Genomic DNA, 21,039 nt, shown 5'->3' on the forward strand with positions numbered 1-21,039 from the left:
GAATTTCTGAAGAAGATTATATTATTTCTATTTTATTTTATTCTATTATTTTTTCTATTCTATTATTTTCTATTTTATTTGATTATTTTCGATTTTAAATTTATTCTGTTTGAAATTCAAATTTAAGAATATGGTTATATTCTTTCTCTTTTATTCAATTCTATTCCTTTATTTTCTATTCTATTTTATTCTGTATTCTATTTTATTTTGTTTTATTATATTTTTCTATTCTTTTTTTCATCAAAATAGAAGTTTATTGAGCATAAAAAGTAAATTCAGGATAATACATACAAGATGTAAGGTGCAACAGGCACCATCATAAAAAAACAAAATACATAACATTGTCTGACAAAGAGTATTAGTAGCTGGGATATTTCCATACATAGTTACTTGCACTAGGAGAGTGGGTTCATATAATCTTTGCTAACATGAGCACTGAGGGTGTTGCTATTTGGACATTTTGAACTGATTTTGAGAAGCAGGAGATATTAATCAATACAAGTAGAGGAATCCTCCACCCATCTGTCCCAGATCTTGTTGAATTTTCCAAGGAATCCTTGGTGAGAGTGGAGGACTTTTTTATAGCTAAGGGTGAGATTTACTGCCCTCTTCCACTGCTGAACAGTAGGGGGGGCAGGTCTAAGCCACAATTGGGCTATCTGCATTCTGGCAGTGAACAGGGTTTCCTGTAGAAATATCGTCAGGTACTTCGCCCCCTCAGATATGGGGAGGAGGCCAAGTAAGCACTGGCATGGGCATAGCGTTAAGGGGGAGCCCATATGATCATGAAGGAATTTAATAATCTGTGACCAGTATTGCTGGATGGGTGGACAAGACCACATGAGATGGTAAAAAGTACTATTAGTATTGCCACACCTGGGGCAGGCTGGGTCCCCCCATTGTTTGTCCTCTAACTCCCCAAGGTCAGTCTCCCACTTAGTCTTCAGCTGGTATGCATGAGCGGTGGCCTTGGGTATAAGAAGGCGGTTGTACAGAAAAGAAATTCATTTCTTAGGGTCTTCACCAAGGACCAGGTTTGCCAAGGGTGTCGATTGCAGCCTGGGGATGGAGACATTGAATTGGGATTGGAGGGCATGCCGGACCTGCAGGTAGCGAAAGAGCATGTGGTTGGGCCACTACATCAGTAGCTGCCATACACACTAGTGCGGAGTAGCGGAGCTTATCGTGTCTATTGAGGTAAAAAAAGTTAGATAATTGGGAGGATATATAGTATAATGCTAGGTCAGGAAGGGCGGTGCCCCCCAAAGTCTGCCAAAACGCTTGTGCCTGGGGGAGCCCCAGACAAGGTGTTGAGGATGGATTCCAAAGTTCTAAACATGTGGGCTGGGATGTATAGTGGGGCATGCCATAAGAGGTAGAGTAGTTTGGGGAGGAGAATCATTTTTACTAAATTGATGAGGCCCATGACTCCAAGAGGGAGCCTGAGCCAGATCTGGGTTCTGTTCTTGAGGAGAGCATACAGTGGTTCCAAGTTTAGATGTATGTAGTCTGTAAGGGAACGGCAACATTGCATGCCAATTTTGGACCAATTAATTTGCAGTCCCCAGAAAACGCCAAAGTGTTGGATCAGGTGCAGGGTCACAGTCAGCGAAGGGCCTGCATCATATTTTTTCTATTCTAGTCTTTTATTTTGTATTCTCATTCCTTTTTTTTCTATTCTGATGTTTTATTTTATATTCTATTTTGTTCTGTTTTACTATATTCTTTTCTATTACATTTTTTTTCTATTTTGTTCTGTTTTACTCATATAATATTCTTTTATTTTATATTCTATTATTTTCTATTCCTTTATCTATTCTATTTAATTCTCTCTGAAAAATTATTCAAATTTGAAAACTATTTGAATTTTAAAACTATTTGAATTCAAATTTCGCCTGTAATTTTGTTTCGTTATTTTAGATTTGCTTAAATTTGTTACTATTGTAATTCAGAAACTTGGATACATCCTCATTTCCAAATAACAAATAATTTGTCTGAATTTAAATTCAGAATGAAATTAATCGCACATGTATAGGCTTTAATATTGTCAGCCCTCAATCAGTCCCACTCTTCAGATCTTTACAATGTGAAGGCTAATTTATTATTTAGTCAATGATAAGAATTAGGAGAGCTAAATAAACTACATGAGATGGCAAAGTGAGGGCAGGACAGCTCTGAATTTCTAACAAGATCAACTATTTTTACGTATCAAAAATATATAACAACATGCTTACACTTAAATTTTTACAAACCATAATTGAACAAATAACAGATGTTAAAGTTACACTAAACTTGTCAGATGTAAATAATATAGATAAGTCCATAAGGTGTCATGCACCTCCTTGGACTTAACTCATAGCATGTCTTATCTTTTTATGGAGGAGCTGAATTGCTGAAGTTTAGCTTTAACCCCTGAGCCTGTCAGCTGCATCACTGCCTTTTTCCGACTGCATCTAATCCTTTTGCCCACTATTTCATGAACAGGAATTTGTTTGTTGGCTGTGTATAGGGGAAGTTCAGACTGGAAACATGTGCCAGTGGAGGGAATTATCTTTCATAGATGTACATAGCACAAGAGAGTAAATAGTAGGACTTTAGATACCCCTCCTGTGATCATGCGAATACATTCATATATAAAAATTATACGAAACATTTTTTCTGACAATAAAATGTCATAAAACTCACATCATATGTCAAATTAATACCAACAAACATTATCCACTACAAATATGCATGGCTATTGGTCGAACAAGAGAGATTAGGTTGACGCGTTTTGCAGAAATCACTGCTTCCTCAGGACTTTCTGTCTCTCACATAAATGTACATGACCAAAGAACTATATACTAAAGACAAAGGAAACCTATGTATAAGTTATAAGTCATCAAGAAACACAGTTAAATAGTTTGCAATAATCATTAGGTTACAAAGGTACACAATACCTATCCCCAAAGACAAGCTTGGAGTGGAGAGGGTAGAAGAATAATATATATAAATATTGTACCTTTTTCTGGAAAGATTTCATCCATGTATAATATATATTTTACAACAGCCAGACTATATATGGAGATATGCTGGTGAAAACCCATGTTGTATATGGTGAAGGTCTCGCCTACTATTTACTGTCTTGTGCTATATATTTCATGAACAGGTGTACCTATTACTCCTAGCACCAGGTGCTTGTTTACATACTTGCAGACCTTCCCCATACAGTGTTGTAAATATTTTTTACTACACACTAAACTTCGGGTTCAACCTGCCACAAAACTCCCAGTTTCTCATATGTATGGCACCTTGGGAAAATTAATGACCCACCCCTGGGTTAGAGCTTCTGTTAAGTTTTTTTTTTGCTGTATCCCTGTTTTAGAGACACACTCTAATGCCATGCACACATGATCTGGAAAAAATCTTGGATGGTTTTTCCGACGGAATTCCGCTCAAGCTTGGCTTGCATACACACAATGACACAAAAGTTCTCTGAACTTTCGACTGTCAAGAACGAGGTGATGTACAACACTATGACAAGCCGAGAAAATGAAATTGAATGCTTCCAGGCATGCGCCGAATTGTTTCCGAGCATGCGTCAGAATTTGGGTGTCGGAATTGCCACAGACGATCAGAACCTGCTCTCAATCTTTTGCTGGCGGGCATACACACAGTCGCATTTTCCGACCGAAAGCTCTCATTGGACTTTTGCTGGCAGAATTTCTGATCGTGTGTACGGGGCATTACATTTTGTCCTAGTGACCACTGTTACTAAGAAGTGAAGCATAATTAACCACTTCCCGACCAGCGCACGATGATGTACGTCGACAGAATGGCACGGGCAGGCATATTGGCGTACATGTACGTCCAATATTCGTTGCCGCCGTGCCATCGGGAGCGCGCCGCCGACGGCGCGCTCCCGCGCTGGTCAGGACCCCCGTGAGTCCGGTCGCGGGACCCGCGGACTCGATCGCCGCGGGTATCCCCGCGATCGTCTCACGGAGCGGCCGAATGGAGGAAATGCTGTATAAACAACATTTTCCCATTCTGCCTAGCAACTAGTGACGCTGATCTCTGCTCCATGTGATTGGAGCAGAGATCAGTGTACACTAAATGAAAGCCCAACCCCCCCACAGTTAGTAACACACCCCTAGGAACACTTAACCCCTACACTGCCACCCACTGGTTAACCCTTTCACTGCCAGTGTCATTTACACAGGAATCACTGCATTTATATAGCAGTGATTACTGTATAAATGACAATGGTCCCAAAAATGTGTCAAAAATGTCCGATGGGTCCCCGACAATGTCGCAGTCACAATAAAAATCGCAAATCGCCGCCATTACTAGTAAAAAAAAAAATAATAAAAAATTATTAATAAAAATGCTATAAAACTATCCCTATTTTGTAAACGCTATAACTTTTGCGCAAACCAATCAATAATCGCTTATTGCAATTTTTTTTACCAAAAATATGTAGAAGAATACGTATCGGCCTAAATTGAGGGAAAAAAATGTTTTTTTATATATTTTTGGGGGATATTTATTATAACAAAAAGTAAAAAATAATGCGTTTTTTTCAAAATTGTCGCTCTATTTTTGTTTATAGCGCAAAAAATAAAAACCGCAGGGGTGATCAAATACCACCAAAAGAAAGCTCTATTTGTGGGAAAAAAAGGACGTCAATTTTGTTTGGGAGCCACGTCGCACGACCGCGCAATTGTCAGTTAAAGCGACGCAGTGCCGAATCGCAAAAAGTGGTCTGGTCTTTGACCAGCAAATTGGTCCGGTCTGAAAGTGGTTAAAGAACAACTCTTGGCAGAAATGTTATGGCATATGTGTACAGGCGTTTCTTTAAATAATTTGTTTGTCTTATAGAGTATAGTCCACCTGTCTGCAAGAAATCCAGCTTTATTTGTTCAGTTCCTTTTTTCCATTTTATAGCCTGTTCACAAGACCAGTGTCTGCTTTGCCATCTATCCCCTCAGCCACCGGTTTTGTACAATCCCCACTGTAGTTCTTAGTAAAAGCCGGGAAGATGTAATCAGGCTGCTGCTCACTGCAATGATTGGACCAGGAGTCTCAGACTCCCGGTCTGATCCACCCACTGTGCTGTGTAATTGGATTGTCTGGCCACTACACTCCTGGTCTGTCCCACCTCCTATGACCAGACACTTCACAGACAGACCAGAATGGGCACGGCTCAGAGAAAGCAAACCTGATCACATCCACTTCCCATATTGCATTGTGTAAAAACAATGTACTGGTATAAAATGATAAGGGAGAGCAAAGCAAGCACAGTGATGTAGGTGGGCAGAGTCTGAAGCCTCTATGTAGCACACTTCAGATCCATCGCACACATGCCCACAGTCTCACTTTTACAGACTGTATATCCCAGGGCATGCTGGGATGTGTACTCTCAGTGAGCGGTGAAGAACATGAATAGGAAGTGACGTCACAGTTCCGGGGATTGAGAACGTTTCAGAGCAGAATGGTGACATCATAGCTTTTAAAGTGAGTTTTGAACAAAGTACGCCGTTTTGATCAATACAATGTCAGCAGTTTTGCTTAGCTGACTATACTGGACTACTTGCTACCAAAACAGAAGCAAATTGTAAAATAAACATGTTTTAGCAGCAAAAATGTAAAGGTGAGGTTTCCTGGCCATTCCTGTTGTGCCATGGAATAGGAAGTGAGGGGAAAGGTTTCCCGGTGGGAACACAGATAAGCAGGAAAAATCTCACAGAGGTTCTCAACCTTCTACACTCTTTTCAAAAATAAGATGAGTTTCACAGTTTTTTTTTCTTTCAGTAGTGTTTACTGAACAAATGAAAGATTGTAGATGCACATATATAACACGCTGGTGCTTGGTACATCAAGATACAGTGATACTATCAGATATGTAAAGTCAGTGGGTTTGTCACATCAATATATAAAGAAAAGGCCTGTATATGCCCCATCAACAAAGACCCATCAACATCAACAAGGCAATTCTTCAATCGGGAGTCAATTATTTTTAAGGTTTGGGAATAAGTACAGAGAAGGATAAGAAAGGAAGAACAGAGAGGAGGGAGCGTGGAAGGGAGCCTGAGGTTCCTCTGAATTGTCCAGGACATATATTGACCTAGTCCACAAAAACAATGTTATCTCAGAGATCAGTTGGTCTAATACCATAGGAAAAAAACAGGACATCCAAGGGTCCCACATCTTTTTTAATTTGAGCATTGAGTCTGTAAGTTTTACTAACAAATTCTCATTTTTAACTGTGGTTAGTGAGAAGCCATGCTTTTGCAATCATTTGTTTAGTAGATGTTAGGAGATATTTCATCAATTTAAATTGGTCATTCGGAAGTCTGTCTGGTTTCAAGTTAAGTAGGGCATTCACTGGGTTAATGGGGATTGAGTAACCTAATAATAGCATCAACATGTCATATACACACTGTAATAAGGTCTGAGTTACCAGGCATGTCCACCAGATATGTAAGAAAGTGCCTTGCTCATGGCAACCTCAAAAGCAGTGTACTGAACCTCCTAAGATAAAATGGGCTAACTAGGTTGGTACCAAGTATCAGCAGTACCAAACTTTGCAGGATGTTTCCAATGCTAAAACATGTTGCAAAAGATGAGTTTCACTTTAAAAAGACAATAGAATACCTTTTAAGGACAGATCTGTATCAGTCATCTTCTTAAGCCAGTTGTAGACAGATCGAAATTTGGCCAGCTCAGCAGGAACTGGATGAATTTCAGTCCATCTATGAGCAAGCTGGCTGTACTGAAGTAGATCCATTGATTGTCTTCAGTACAACCAGGCCATCATTTTCTTTTTTTTTGTCGGATCACTGCCCACAGCTATAACAGCCAGCGGTGATCATTATATTCTGCCGGCAGCTATAGCAGCCAGCAGTAATCATTGGGAAGGCTCCTAACACAACATAACACAATAGCGCTGCAGGCATTATTCCCTCTTTCAATACTGAGTGTGTTGATGGAGGAATCAAGCAATGGTTTGCATAATGTATGGCCTACCTTATCCACCAGAAAGGTTGGACTTTAAGTGATACCACCAATTGGCTAAATATTCTGGGTTCCTCACCCACCAGGCTTGTTCCCTTTCAAACTTTTGAGCAAAGATTTTCATAAATTCCAAAAAAGTCTGTCATCATTATCTCACACAAATCTATATCACCAATGTGTCGACTACACTTTGATGCTCTTGATAGTTGACCGTAAATGTTACATAAAAGCCTGAATGATATTACTTGCTATCCACTAATGTTTTGTGTACATATGCATGATTGTCAGGGACAGTATTTTATCATGCCTGATGGAAAAATCTAAAGCTTACAATTTAAAGCTCATTTGGCTGTACTTCTCTTGTGCATCACAGGAGTGCAGTACGCTCTGCAATCCTGTGACTGGTTTTCAACAGACAGCGGGATGAAGCCTGCTGTTGGCTGAAGTCACAGAGCCAGTCCAGGCTGGGAAAAGATTGCGACAATGAAGTGAGGATTCAGCCCAAATGCCTGGACAGGCACCCGGCTCAGGCTCTCAGCGAGCCACTGAGAGCCTGAGCTGGCTGTTCCCTGCACAGCCCTGCGCTTCCATGAGCGAAGGGGGGAAGAGCAGACAGTGGAGACTGACAGTCACCAGCTCTCTGCTCAGGGAGCCCTAAGAACTGAGCGATAGGCAGTGTTTGATCGCTTGGTTCTTGGTCTTAGAGCCGGCTGCATATCTGGCAACATTACCATTATTTTTCTGTACTTGCAGAAAATTTACTTAGCCTAAAAAAGAAAACTAAAGCAGCACCACATCTAAGAACTGGTAATTACCAACATATACAGTATAATTTCTGGTTTTGGAATCTGCCACCGTTTGCCCTGAAAGTATACTGAGCAAGTCAACCAGTTCTAGCAGCTCCTAATCAGTAGGGTCCCCAGTGAACTAGAGTTACAGTTTTTACTGAAAGCTGAAAAACATTTCACCTAGGGGTCTCTCTGCAGTAAAATATACAGAAAGCTTCATAAATATTCATTGTTATGTAAGTAAAACTATTTGGCATACTGACCTCCTCCATTTTGGTAACAGATATAAGGAAACCTCCATACATTGCCCAGATCTACTGCATACCCAATAACAGATAGGAGAAAGTCTATTTTTTTGCTCCAAGTCTCTCTTTCCACTATCTCTGTTTGCAAGTGATGCACCTCAGCCCTGCAGGAGGGAATGACAGTAAGTGTTGGGGTTGAAGTTTCGTCTATTCCATTTCTGGTGCCATTGCAAGGGGCATCAGGATTCTGTACTGCTAAATATTTATTAGACATGTGCCCAAGATCTGCCCTCTCTCCCGGGCAGGGGTGCACCTTGTTGTGCTCATCAGACAGTCGTAGTGATGGCTTGCAGTTTCTCAGCAACTGACCATCCTTTTTGCATTCTGACCTGGTCTTGCATGTCAAGGGCTCTTTCTCAGAACCCGAGGATGGGCTCTCAGCGCAGGCTGGTTTTCTCTCCATCCTGTTGCTTGTGTAGAGTTTTAACTGGAGCCCATTTGGTACTATGTAGAAGCCGTGTATCCGTTTATACGATGTTCTCAAAAATAAAGTCTTCCAGCCTTGACCCTGTAGAAATATGAAATAAACTTTACTAGAGGACCCAAAATAAATGGAGATCACTGATACAATGTTTTTTTTTTTTTGCAAGAAAACACTGTTTTAAAAAAAGGATCTATTTAAATTATCATATACAACTAATAACACTTATTTGCTTATTTTGAAATGGGAAACTTTTTGTGTCCAACTCTCAAATTCATAGGTTAAGGCACAGTTTCAATACAGCAAAATTCTAAAGCCGCAGTCTCCAATCTGTGACCCATGGGTTGGATGAGGCCCTTTTCCTGCTTTTATCCAGCATCTAGGGCACCATACCATCCACTGACTCAATATTGGGGCATCATTGCTCCCACTGACACCAATGGGGCACCATTCCTCCTACAGACTCCAACAATGGGGTACAATGGGGTACCATTTCCCCCACTGACACCAATGATGACGCCATTCCTCCCACTGACAACAATGATGGGACACCATTCCTCTCCCTGACACCAATGATGGGACACCATTCCTCCCACTGACACCAATGATGGGGCACCACCCCCCCCCCCCGACAGCAATGATGGGGCACCATTCCTCCCTTAAATACCAACAATAAAACAAAATTGTGCTGTATTGCTATCCACACTCTGGGATATGTTTAAATTCTGAAGAAGCTACTTGTGGACATCCTGCATATTTCCTATTGCCAGCTACAGCGTGGCACTTCAAATATGACCTGTGGTTTGTTTTATTACAACCTGTGAAAGTCAGAACACATAAATCTACTAGCTAAACAAAGATAGACAAATAAAATCACTGCCAGGCAGCCTGCACTGTATGTATACAGGTCCTATCATTTTCAAACCATGACTAGATTCTGCCATGTCTAAATACATTACACAAGTCAATGGCAAAGTAAGGGCTTAAGAAAACACAGCCCCATTAGTTTAAATGGTTTATGTATAACAAGTTCAACCAATGACACACACATATATATTTTGCTAATCTTTAAAAATATATGCTATTACACTTTTTTTTTGTTAAAGTGGATGTATACCCTCACATACACAAGTGAGGTGAACAGCCTCAGATGATACACAGAGATGAAACAAATCTCCCTACATAAGTTTTACATGTATATCTGCTGTCTTCATCTTTTCTCTTCCTGGTTAGCACTGCAGTGAAGCCTGAGCATACAGCCAAGACAGCTGATTGGAGGAAAGGCACACACCCCCTCTCCTCATAGGTAGAGACTTTCAGCTCTGTCCCTTGAATCAATCAGCTCTCTGCTAATCTATTTATAGCATCCTCCCCAACACAAAACTCTCAATTCTGCTTTTATGTAAGAACTTGTCAAGCGTAATTAGGCTGATAACAGAAGAACAGAGCAGGAGAAAGCTATGAAGAGAGATAACAAAACATTGCCGATATATATGTGCCCAGCTCAAATTTCATGAATCGGGTTTACATCTACTTTAAGTAAAAAATGTAATAAAACAGAATTAGTAAGTACTAAAATTATAATATATATATAAATATATATATATATATATATATATATATATATATATATATATATTAGGGCTGTTATGGATTACAATTTTCGTGTTCGATGAATCGATTTTTTTTTTTTTTTTTTTTCTTTTTAATCGATTAATCGACTAATTTGGTTAATTATAACTCACATACAGATCCAACTACTTTTAGCTGATCTCCTTGCATTGCAACTCTGCATTAGTCAGTGGTAAATGTGGTATACACTATATACAATCACCCAACACTAGTTCGTTTCCACAATCCATGACTTAACTTCATAGTTCACACAAATACGTTTTAAATTCAAACTGTAGAGCACAGTGCTGGAGGAAGATGTGATTCAGCATAGCAGTAGATCACTGCAAAAATCCTGGTTTATAACCTTGAACACTTCACCACCTGCTGAATACCAATGGCAAATGTTCTTTTCCCTAATCGAAGGGCACTGATAACTGGAGCAACTGGTCTTTTGGGCCGTGCTGTGTACAGAGAATTCAAGGACAACAACTGGCATGTTGTGGGATGTGGATATAGCCGGGCGCGGCCTCGCTTTGAGTATCTTAATTTACTGGATACATCTGCCGTGAAAGAGTTCATCTGCGAATTCAAGCCACATGTGATTGTTCATTGTGCAGCAGAAAGAAGACCAGATATTGTGGAGAATCAACCTGAGTCTGCCACCAGGCTGAATGTGGAGGCATCTGCAAATCTTGCCAAAGTAGCAGCTGCATCTGGAGCATTCCTGATCTACATTAGTTCAGACTATGTCTTTGACGGATCAAATCCCCCTTACAGAGAGGATTCTGTGCCAAATCCCCTGAACCTGTATGGTAAAACCAAACTAGAAGGAGAGCGAGTAATCCTGCAGAACAGCGATGATGCTGCTGTGCTCAGAGTTCCTGTGTTATATGGGGATGTGGAGAAATTAGAGGAAAGCGCAGTTACAATTATGTTTGACAAGGTACAGTTTAGCAACAAATCTGCTAATATGGACCACTGGCAACAGAGATTTCCCACCTATGTCAAGGACGTAGCCAGTGTCTGCTTCCAAATAGCTGAGAAAAAATTGCAGGAACCTTCTCTGATAAAGGGAATTTATCAATGGTCAGGGAATGAACAAATGACAAAGTATGAAATGGCTTGTGCTATGGCCGATGCTTTCAATCTCCCCAGCAGTCATCTGAGACCAATCACAGATGAACCCATAGGCCCAACTGCTCGACCATGGAACCCACAGCTTGATTGCTCCAAGCTGGAGGGACTTGGCATTGGACAGAGGACACCATTTAGAGTTGGCATTAGAGAATCATTGTGGCCATTTTTAGTGGAGAAAAAAACGCGGCAAACTGTCTTCCATTAGTTTTTTGTTTTGTTTTTTCTGTATGTCCAACTGATTTCTATGTTTGTTTGTTTGTTTTTGCTCTTTTATTAAAAGAAATTTAGTTTTGTATCGGTGTTAAAAAAAAATATATATACAATCTGAACAAAGTTGTCAGTGACAGAATGCTAGGCGTTTTGAAAGATGTTGTTTTTTTTTTTTTTTTTGCCATACAAAGACCATAAAAGAAATTGGTTAAATCACAGGTCAGCTTAAAGTTTGTTCAAATGACTTTTTTCTAATTGTCAGTTTAAGTTTTAGGCTTTGAGTAGCATGGAAGTGAAATCAATTTGTGCCAGTTGAGAGTTGTAGTCTGCTGCCAATTGGAATAGTGTCACTTATTTTTGTATTATTGGCAGAAAGGTGCTTAGATTCAGCATCCAAAGTTCAGCTTTTGGCAGCGCTTAAGCACATGTGTTAATCTACATAAAAATAAAATGCATACAGTAATTCAAAGGACTGCTATATAATCCATTTACTGTTAATTAAAAGTTGATTTTTAAGTTGCTCTGTCAGGTCCATTTTGAGCTAGATTTTGCACTATAAAGGGAATGCATACACAGGTGCTGTCATGCTGCATTTGTGTCCAGTAATGCTGGTAGTGGTTGCTTTAATCCCTACTAGAGTACATCTGGTGATGTGTACAGACATCATAGCCACTGCTGAACAGATTGCAACAGGCCATATCTTGCAGACTTCATTTGCTGCCAGTTGCCCATGTAGAATAATGATTGCAATATTGTTGGCTTCTAAGCTTTTCAAGCTATGAACACTTTGCCCTGTGGCTTGATGAGCACTCAAAGATCTGCGTATACACATACAAAAGCTGCACTGATCTAAAATGTCTTAAAACGACTTTAAAAACCAAGATTATATTTCGTAAAAATAGGGCCCTATTACATTTCATTGTGTTAATATTGCACGGTAGATTTTCACCTGACATTTTTGTATTTCACATTTTCCTATTGATTGAATCACTTGAACTGACACTTTTCACCTGCAGTATGTTTATGATTAGGGCCAAAGTATTTACATTTTTTATTAGTTATAGCAAGCACTCCTCACCTCACACAATCCTCATCCCCCAAAATCCCTCAATCCTTTCTGTGCCACAACTGCCAGCTCCCTATTGGAACCTTGTTCAGTGTGATTTTATTTTTGCACTCTCCAGTACACTCCTCACCTCTTGCAAGCAGCACCCTCTCATTTAATACATGGATCCCATTCCCCACCACATTTCTCAAGTCCTCAATCACTTACTAGTATTTGTAATTTCTATTACGATCATCATCCATATTCTGTGTATGCTTCTCTATTCACCTCTCCTCTCCCCCTCCGACACATCTCCCAAGTACATCTTTGTTTAATCTCCAGTCTGCTGCTTACCATACTACTATTCTCTGTTCCCCAAACCTGTGTCAGGTGATTTGCAACATGCCATATTCTACCTTTGCCGACCTCCTTTTACAAGATGCTGTATTTGCAGTCTTTTTGCTTCATTAATTGAGATCTTGACCTCCCAAGCAAACATGCAAATAATGAAAGTCAACGTGGAATCAGTACAATTAATCGGAATACTTCTTCCAGGACTGTGACTTTCAAAGTACTGAGGTCTTTGAATCTGCATTTGAATGAGGCCCCAAATATTACATTTCACACAGAGTAGCATAAAGCAGTAATGATTTGACTATTTCATAAACTATCTTTTAGGGCTGGTTCATACTGGGATTGTACGGGAACACAAGCATTGCCGTGCTGTGTATTTTGACAGCCCATTCATTTTAATGAGCTGCAAAATGCACTGGACCACAGAAAAAAAAAATCTATAGTGCTTGATCGCAAGGGTAGTTTGTCCACCTTCCCGAACTGCATATTGGGGTGTCAACTGGCCCTCTAATCGGACTGAAAGCTCTAAGTTTCTATCCTTCCAAATCTTTACTGGCCCTTGCTCTGATGTGCTTAGTCATTTGTTTCTTATGCGGTTAGCTCTGGTTATGTACTGGGTTTTTATGCATGTTTCTGAAGAGTTTCAGGCAAATGGTTCTTTGGTATCTTTCCCAATAAAAAAAAAATCTATGAAGCCTTACAGCATATTTCTCCATCTTTCTTTAAGTCTGTGACTGTATACTGTTAATTGTAATTTACACCCACAAATATTCTGCTGGGTAATCTATGTTCATTGCAAGGATTTTAAGAAACTTTTTGCAGCTTTACCCCCATTTTCTGTTCGGAAGGAATAGTTGTTTGTATCACCATGTTCTATCCGGGCTGAATTCTAATTGGGAGTGTGCGGTGAAATTGCAGTGTTCCAGAGAGTAAATCTGCAAATCTTTACTGCTTGTACCATGTTTTCAAACGGTTGCCTATTGCCTGTAGCATTTGTATCCCTGAATCTAAAAATATTTAGACTTTTTTGTTTCAAAACAGCACATTTTTTACCCATTTGGGATGGTTTAATAACCTGTAAGCAAAATGCAGTAATCAATACAAGTGTGTTAACTTGGTATCTCCTAACCTGTGGCCATGTCTTCACAACCTGTAATCCTTCTCCCCAGAGCATTCCTCTCTACTCTTTTGGCCAGTCCACTACACAACTCATTTCTCACAAGCCCTCTCTGGTCACCTCCACCAAATGATTATTCCCAACATAATTCTCCCAAGTAGTCCTCCATTCAAAGCTTTATGATAAGAGATGGTATGCTTCCATGTACCATCTCCGGGGTCATTTATTTATATTCCTCACCTCCCATAATTTGTGTCTGCTTTTTTAAAAGCTCTCATCTCTTTCCCTGTTAAAATGGTCAACTCCTCCTCAAACCCTTGTACAATTTGCTCTTGCCTACTCCAGTATACTCTGCACCTCCCACAATCTGTGCCCCCTCATTTTGATACATGCAATCCCCCTGCCTACCACATCTCTCAAGTACTTGGTTACTTACTATTGTATGTTTTGGTCACCAGTGCACTCCTCATCTGCTGTAATCTGTGTATTCTCCTCCACAACCTCTCAACCCTCTCCCTGCCAGACCTCCAACATCTCTTCTGTTTACTCTTCTGCATATACTCTCCTTAGTTCAAATTGTCTGCTGATCTGCAACATGCCAGCCATCTTCCCCGCAGATAGTCTGCTCCTTCACAGATGTTTACTCATTTCGTTCCTCTCATAGCACATTTGTAATGTTTCACTCAGATCCTTGTTCTCTGCTTTTCAAGCCCCTCAAGTACAATCATTATCCCCCACATAAGTTCTCCATCCTTTAATATCTGCTGTCCATTTTAGTACACTGCTCACCCCTGCTATCGGTGGCTGCTCCTGGGAAACCCTGTGACCCTAGCCTCTGGTATATCTGTCCACTCCTCCTTAGATAATTGGTCAATGGTTTCCTATATCTGCCACACCTCTTTTCTCAAAACCAGCTCTCTACCCTCCTCAGATTCTTAATAGTTTACTCTTTGGTCTCCTGGCCATTCCACAAAACTCTTCATCTTGCACCATCTTAGTGTTTATATGCTTTTTACATTTAGTAACATGAGGTCCTCTGAGTTACTTAGCTTAAAGGGACGAATGGGATTGCCTCACCATTTTGATTAAGATGCTAGGAGGTTTACATTTTGTGTCCTTTGTTTACAGCAGGGTGGAGTCCTGGTAAATTTTTCAGTGTACACTTTATTTGCAAATGCTAAATTCTTAAACTCCCTGGCTAATTAATGCATCGGTTTGACATTTTTTTTCTTTTGCTAAGACTACTTGACAGAAATGCTACAGGATGCCACCTGATCATGGTTTTGTGATGTACAATGTCAGATAGTGTGTGTTTCGCATTAACCCAAATACTGTTTTGTATGTTACAGAGTTGTAGACATCATGAACAAATCATTGATGCTTCCCACTCAAGTACAATGTACTTTTTTTTCCTCCCAGAATTGTGAGAACATTCTTGTATTTTTAACAAGTGTTTGTTGAGTAAAAAAATAAAGTATATTTCTGAAAAAAAAAAAAAAAAAATTCAAACTGTAGTACTGATGTAAGTAATTTTTTTCTTCCACAGTAGCGTGACAATCCCTCCACCTCCGCTCTAACTAATCACTCTCACTTTATGGCATGGACCCCTGTGCAAACAGGTGGTCATGCAAGCGGGTATCAAAAGGATTAACACGGACCATAAACTTCTCTCATGTCTTCATAAATCTCAGCAAGGACGCCAGGTCATGGGTAGAAAGAAAAGATCGAAGTGCTCACTGCTTAAGTATAAAGCCGCGTACACACGGGCGGACTGTCTGGCCAACTAAGTCCGTCAGACAATCCAACGGACAGTCCATCCTACTTTCGAATGAACGGACTTGACCACACACGATGAACAAACAGTCCGTCGAAAGCTTGCGCGATGACGTGTACAGCACGTACGACGGGACTAGAAATAGGACGTCCAATACACAGCAATGCAACCTTTCGCCGTGTAAATCCTTTCTGAGCATGCGCCATACTTAGTCCGTCGAACTAGCCTACTCACGAGCGGACTGTCCGCTGAAACCAAAGTTGGACGGACAATATTACGGAAATTCCGAAATACTTAGTCCGCCAGACTGCACGCTGAAAAAGTCAGCTGAAGCCCACACACGAGCGGACTGTCCGCTGAAATGTGTTTCAGCGGACTAAGTTGGACAGACAGTCCGCCCATGTGTACGCGGCTTTAGATTTAATTTTTGTGTTCAAACACAAACTACTCACATAAAGATGATAAAAACACAGCATGTAAAGCCGACAATCGTGTTAGTTCCATAGGGCAGCAGCGGGTGACGTCATGCGTAGCTCCTCCCCCGTAAGCATTACGTTCAATCAGAACTTTGTCATCACCAGACTCCTCCCCCGTTCCCTTGTTTAGGAGACGGAGGCACTTGGGAAAGGAGGAAGGAGTCCAGTGATGTTGATGTCTGTGGCGTCACCGGATCGCTGACGGAACTCCCTGAAGATCTGGAAGCCGGCGGAGAGGTGAGTACCGATCAAAAGAATTTTGATCGATCAAAAAAATGTATTGATTAATAGAGGAATTCATCTTTAATTTCCACAGCCCTAATATATATATATATATATATATATATATATATATATATATATATACACACACACACATTAGTTGCTGTATATTTTTTTCGTATGATTATATTTCATTTAAAATAATTTTTCTTATGAGTTTAAATTCTTTAGGACAGTGCTATTATTTCTGCTTCTCTACCACTGACTGCAAACAGAAAGTCCTTTTTCTGCAGGTTCCTGCTATCAGTCTACATTGTAGTCTGCGGGAAATGAGACATCAATGCTTAGTACACACAATGAGAAAATCAGACGAAAAATACTGCTTTCAAAAAGATTGTACGATAATCTGATCATCAGTATACAGTTTTCGAAAAAGTCGATTACGACAGTTCATGCAAAATTGTCCAAAGGGACAAACATTTTTCTTGTACCGTACAATTTTCATTTAATCAGTACGGTATTCATCCGAAAAAAAATTGAGTGACCAAGACCGCGCATACTCAGAAAAAGAATACATTACAATACAATACATTGCATCACTTCCCGAAGTTGTATTCTGTTGCACGAGAATTTTTGTAATTTTAGCATTAGTATTCTTATTGTCTGTAAGATGCAAATGAAATAAACTGAGTTGTCTAGCCTTTTTAATCAATCTGCATACTGAAACTGTAAATCCATAAGTCAACAGGCTTGTGTTGACTGGCAAATGCAATGCAACTTCTTGTTCAATTGTTTTTCTCAATGTTACAGAAGTTGCATGAAAGCAATTTTACAAAGGTGGTATTTTAAATTACAACATATAAAGTGTTTGAACTTAGCATACATGTATACAATTAGAAATATTTTCTACATTGTGTTATCGCAACTTGTGGTAAGAAAGACAGTGGAAAACAAAAGAGGATGGGGAAGTGGAGGTAGATAAGAGGGGGACAGAGAAGTGGGAGTGAGTGAGTTCTGCAGGCTAAGAAACGTGACACCCAAGGTTCCCAGAATGTTTTAATTTTTCTGTTATTTATTTTTATTTTTTTATTAATCAGGGTCCAATTTAACCTGGTTTAGGTGGTGGACACCTGAAGAGTTCCAGACATCCATGCTTGGCTTCAGTTTGTTTTGTGGATGAAGCACATTTTCAGGTGCATTTGACATCAGTTTGAGACACTTCCGAGCTTGATCACAGTTCATTGACATGTTGCATTTGACAAGCAGTTTATCTTGTTTTGACCTACAATTAATCTCCTAAACTGCATCAAACTGCTTTCATATACTCATTGACTTGTAATTAAAGAAAAGCAGTTCTAGATGATCTCAGATGATCTTAGACGCTCTATATATTATGCTTTGCACAGCATCATGCTGATTGCTCTGACCACTGATAATGGGGGACAGAGGACATGCAGGTACATTGCCTCTTTAGAAATCTTTGGCAGCCAATATATCACAAAATACAATTTTTGTTAATAACCTGTCCAGTTGACAGCAGCCTCAGCAGGCGGCTCCTAGACATAAGATCATAGATCTAAGATCAGCTGAACTAGCTGAATCAGGAGGCTATCATCTAATGTGGTGATTCTCAACTAGGGCTCCGTGAAACCTTAGGGTTCCTCCAGAGGTTGCTCGGGGTTCCTTCAGAATTGGGCAATTTCTGCCTCTCAGATAAGTTCCCACTGACACCACTGATCTTTTTAGTTATCTGTAAGGAGGTAATTCTTCCCAAATGACCACAAGTGTAAAGACCATTCCTCTCACTGACCATCACACTAATGTATCATGAGTTGTAAGTTTCTAATTTTTGGCAGGGGTTCCTTGAGACCGGGGAACTATTTTAAGGGCTCTTCTGTGTTGAAAAGGTTGAGAAAGGCTGATCTAATGTCTATGGGCATCTCAAGTCTTTCTTTTGCATGTGTGGCACATTATTACTACATTATTCAGCAAGTAGGCAGAAAAAAAACGAATGAATTTGTCACTGGGACTTTACTAATTTATTTATATTTATTTATTCACTGAATTTATTTATTTATTATATATATATATATTTTATGTAATAATTATTTATTCACTTATAGATATTTATTCATGATTGCTTATGAATTTATTTAAGATATATTGAGTTTTATGAATTTGGCAACTCTTAAGTTTCACTTAACTAATTGGGAAAATCATTTAATAAATTTTTTTGTTTTTATATGGTCCATAAATAGTGACAACATCAGTGGGTCATATTGAGTGGGGTGGGAGTGTTTAGATAGCGCAGCCACATATATTTTTATGCGTACTGAATTTTTGGATGTGTATCACATCCTGGTAGCTGCAGCTTTAGCTGTGTGGTGGTATAATTTTTATTCCTTTTTCTTTTAGATTAGGAGCGCAGTAATTTTTCACTTTTCAAAAGTGCAGCAACACTGCTGCTCCTCTCAAAAAAGCGATTCCAGTGTGTTTGACAGGTGGTGAGGAGGTTATATGTTGCCTCCTCACCATCTGATTTAAACCAATGGTTGCCATGCAATGCACGCGATTGCGACACAGTAGTACAGTAATTAGAAGTTTAAATCAGGTGTGAGTGGGCGACACTGTGCCCAGTGATCTCTGACTTCTCCCATGTTGTTCAGGTAGATTGCCACCTCTTCAAGGTTGCCTACCCCTGGCCTAGGCCATACTCTCTAAGCAATATCTCACAAAAGTGAGTACACCCCTCACATTTTTGTAAACATTTTATTATATACTTTCATGTGACAACACTGAAGAAGTTACACTTTGCTACAATGTAGTGAGTGTACAGCTTGTATAACAGTGTAGATTTTCTGTTCCCTCAAAATAACTCAACACACAGCCATTAATGTCTAAATCGCTGGCAACAAAAGTAAGTACACCCCTAAGTTAAAATGTCCAAATTGGGCCCAATTAGCCATTTTCCCTCCCCGGTGTCATGTGACTCGTTAGTGTTACAAGGTCTCAGGTTTGAATGGGAAGCAGGAGTGTTAAATTTGGTGTTATCGCTCTCTCACTATCTCGTACTGGTCACTGGAAGTTCAACATGGCACCTCATGGCAAAGAACTCTCTAAGTATCTGAAAAATAGAATTGTTTCTCTACATAAAGATGGCCTAGGCTATAAGAAGATTGCCAAGACCCTGAAACTGAGCTGCAGCATGGTGGCCAAGACCATACAGCGGTTTAACGGGTCAGATTCCATTTGGCTTTGCCATGGTCACCAAAAAAGTTGAATGCACCAGAGAAGTTGAGTGCAAATGCTCAGTGTCATATCCAAAGGTTGTCTTTGGGAAAAAGACGTATGAGTGCTGCCAGCATTGCTGCAGAGGTTGAAAGGGTGGGGGGTCAGCCTCTCAGTGCTCAGACCATAAGCATCCTAGAAAGAAGCCTCTTCTAAAGATGATGCACAAGAAAGCCTGAAAACTGTTTGCTAAAGACAAGTAGACTAAGGACATGAATTACTGGAACCATATCCTGTGGTCTGATGAGACCAATATAAGCTTATTTGGTTCAGATGGTGTCAAGAATGTGTGGTGGGAACCAGTTGAGGAGTACAAAGACAAATCGGTCTTGCCTACAGTCAAGCATGGTGTTGGGAGTGTCATGGTTTGGGGCTGCATGAGTGCTGCCGGTAATGGAGGGCTACAGTTCTTTGAGGGAACCATGAATGCCAAGATGTACTGTGACATACTGAAGCAGAGCATACACCCCTCCCTTTGCAGTATTCCAACATGATAACAACCCCAAACACACCTCCAAGAGGACCACTGCCTTGCTAAAGAAGCTGAGGGTAAAGGTGATGGACTGGCCAAGCAAGTCTCCAGACCTAAACCCTATTGAGCATCTGTGGGGCATTCTCAAACTGAAGGTGGAGGAGTGCAAGTTCTCTAACATCCACCAGCTCCATGATGTCGTCATGGAGGAGTGAAAGAGGACTCCAGTGGCAACCTGTAAAGCTTTGGTGAACTCCCAAGAGGGTTAAGGTAGTGCTGGAAAATAATGGTGGCCACAGAAAATATTGACACTTTGGGCCCAATTTGGACATTTTCACTTGGGGGTATACTCACTTTTGTTGCCAGCGATTTCGACATTAATGGCTGTGTTGAGTTATTTTGAGGGGACTGCAAATGTACACTGTTATAGAAGCTGTACACTCCCTTTTTTACATTGTAGCAAAGTGTCATTTCTTCAGTGTTGTCACATGAAAAGATATAATAAAATATTTACAAAAATGTGAGGGGTGTACTCACTTTTGTGAGATACTGTATGTGGTTCATGGGAAAACTAACCTAGGGACTCTCTAACCTTTTGAAAAACAGTTCTGAGACCTCTCCTGGTGTATATCAATAACTTATTTTTTTTTATAAACGATTATAAAAAAATTGACAGGTGTGTGGTATATGATCTAAAACATCCAACATTATTGACCAAGTTTTATTGCTGCTAATATTATTGTTGCAGGAATGGCTTCCTGTGCTACTAGGTCCATAGTAGTTGTATCTTTTTCTAAGGCCATTGTTATATCTTTGTTTT

General features: G+C 40.0%; 2 protein-coding genes across 2 annotated transcripts in view; one reads left to right on the forward strand and one right to left on the reverse strand.

Annotated features, from left to right (window-relative positions):
* Nucleotides 1–21,039, reverse strand: part of SLC6A4 (solute carrier family 6 member 4) — a 183,414-nt gene that overhangs the window by 105,436 nt on the left and 56,939 nt on the right. The window contains exon 2 of the mRNA XM_077480340.1: nt 8,048–8,597. Within this exon, the coding sequence (XP_077336466.1) occupies nt 8,048–8,492 (445 nt within the window). The 5' untranslated portion in view covers nt 8,493–8,597. The remainder of the gene's footprint in view (nt 1–8,047; nt 8,598–21,039) is intronic.
* Nucleotides 10,478–13,570, forward strand: LOC143982014 (methionine adenosyltransferase 2 subunit beta-like). The gene has a single exon (XM_077480339.1). The coding sequence runs from the start codon at nt 10,519–10,521 to the stop codon at nt 11,464–11,466; it is 948 nt and encodes a 315-aa protein (XP_077336465.1). The 5' UTR covers nt 10,478–10,518; the 3' UTR covers nt 11,467–13,570.

This window comes from Lithobates pipiens, unplaced genomic scaffold (assembly GCF_037356315.1).
Source record: "Lithobates pipiens isolate NorthernLeopardFrog02 unplaced genomic scaffold, aLitPip1_a1.2 Scaffold_16, whole genome shotgun sequence".
Lineage (NCBI taxonomy): Eukaryota > Metazoa > Chordata > Amphibia > Anura > Ranidae > Lithobates > Lithobates pipiens.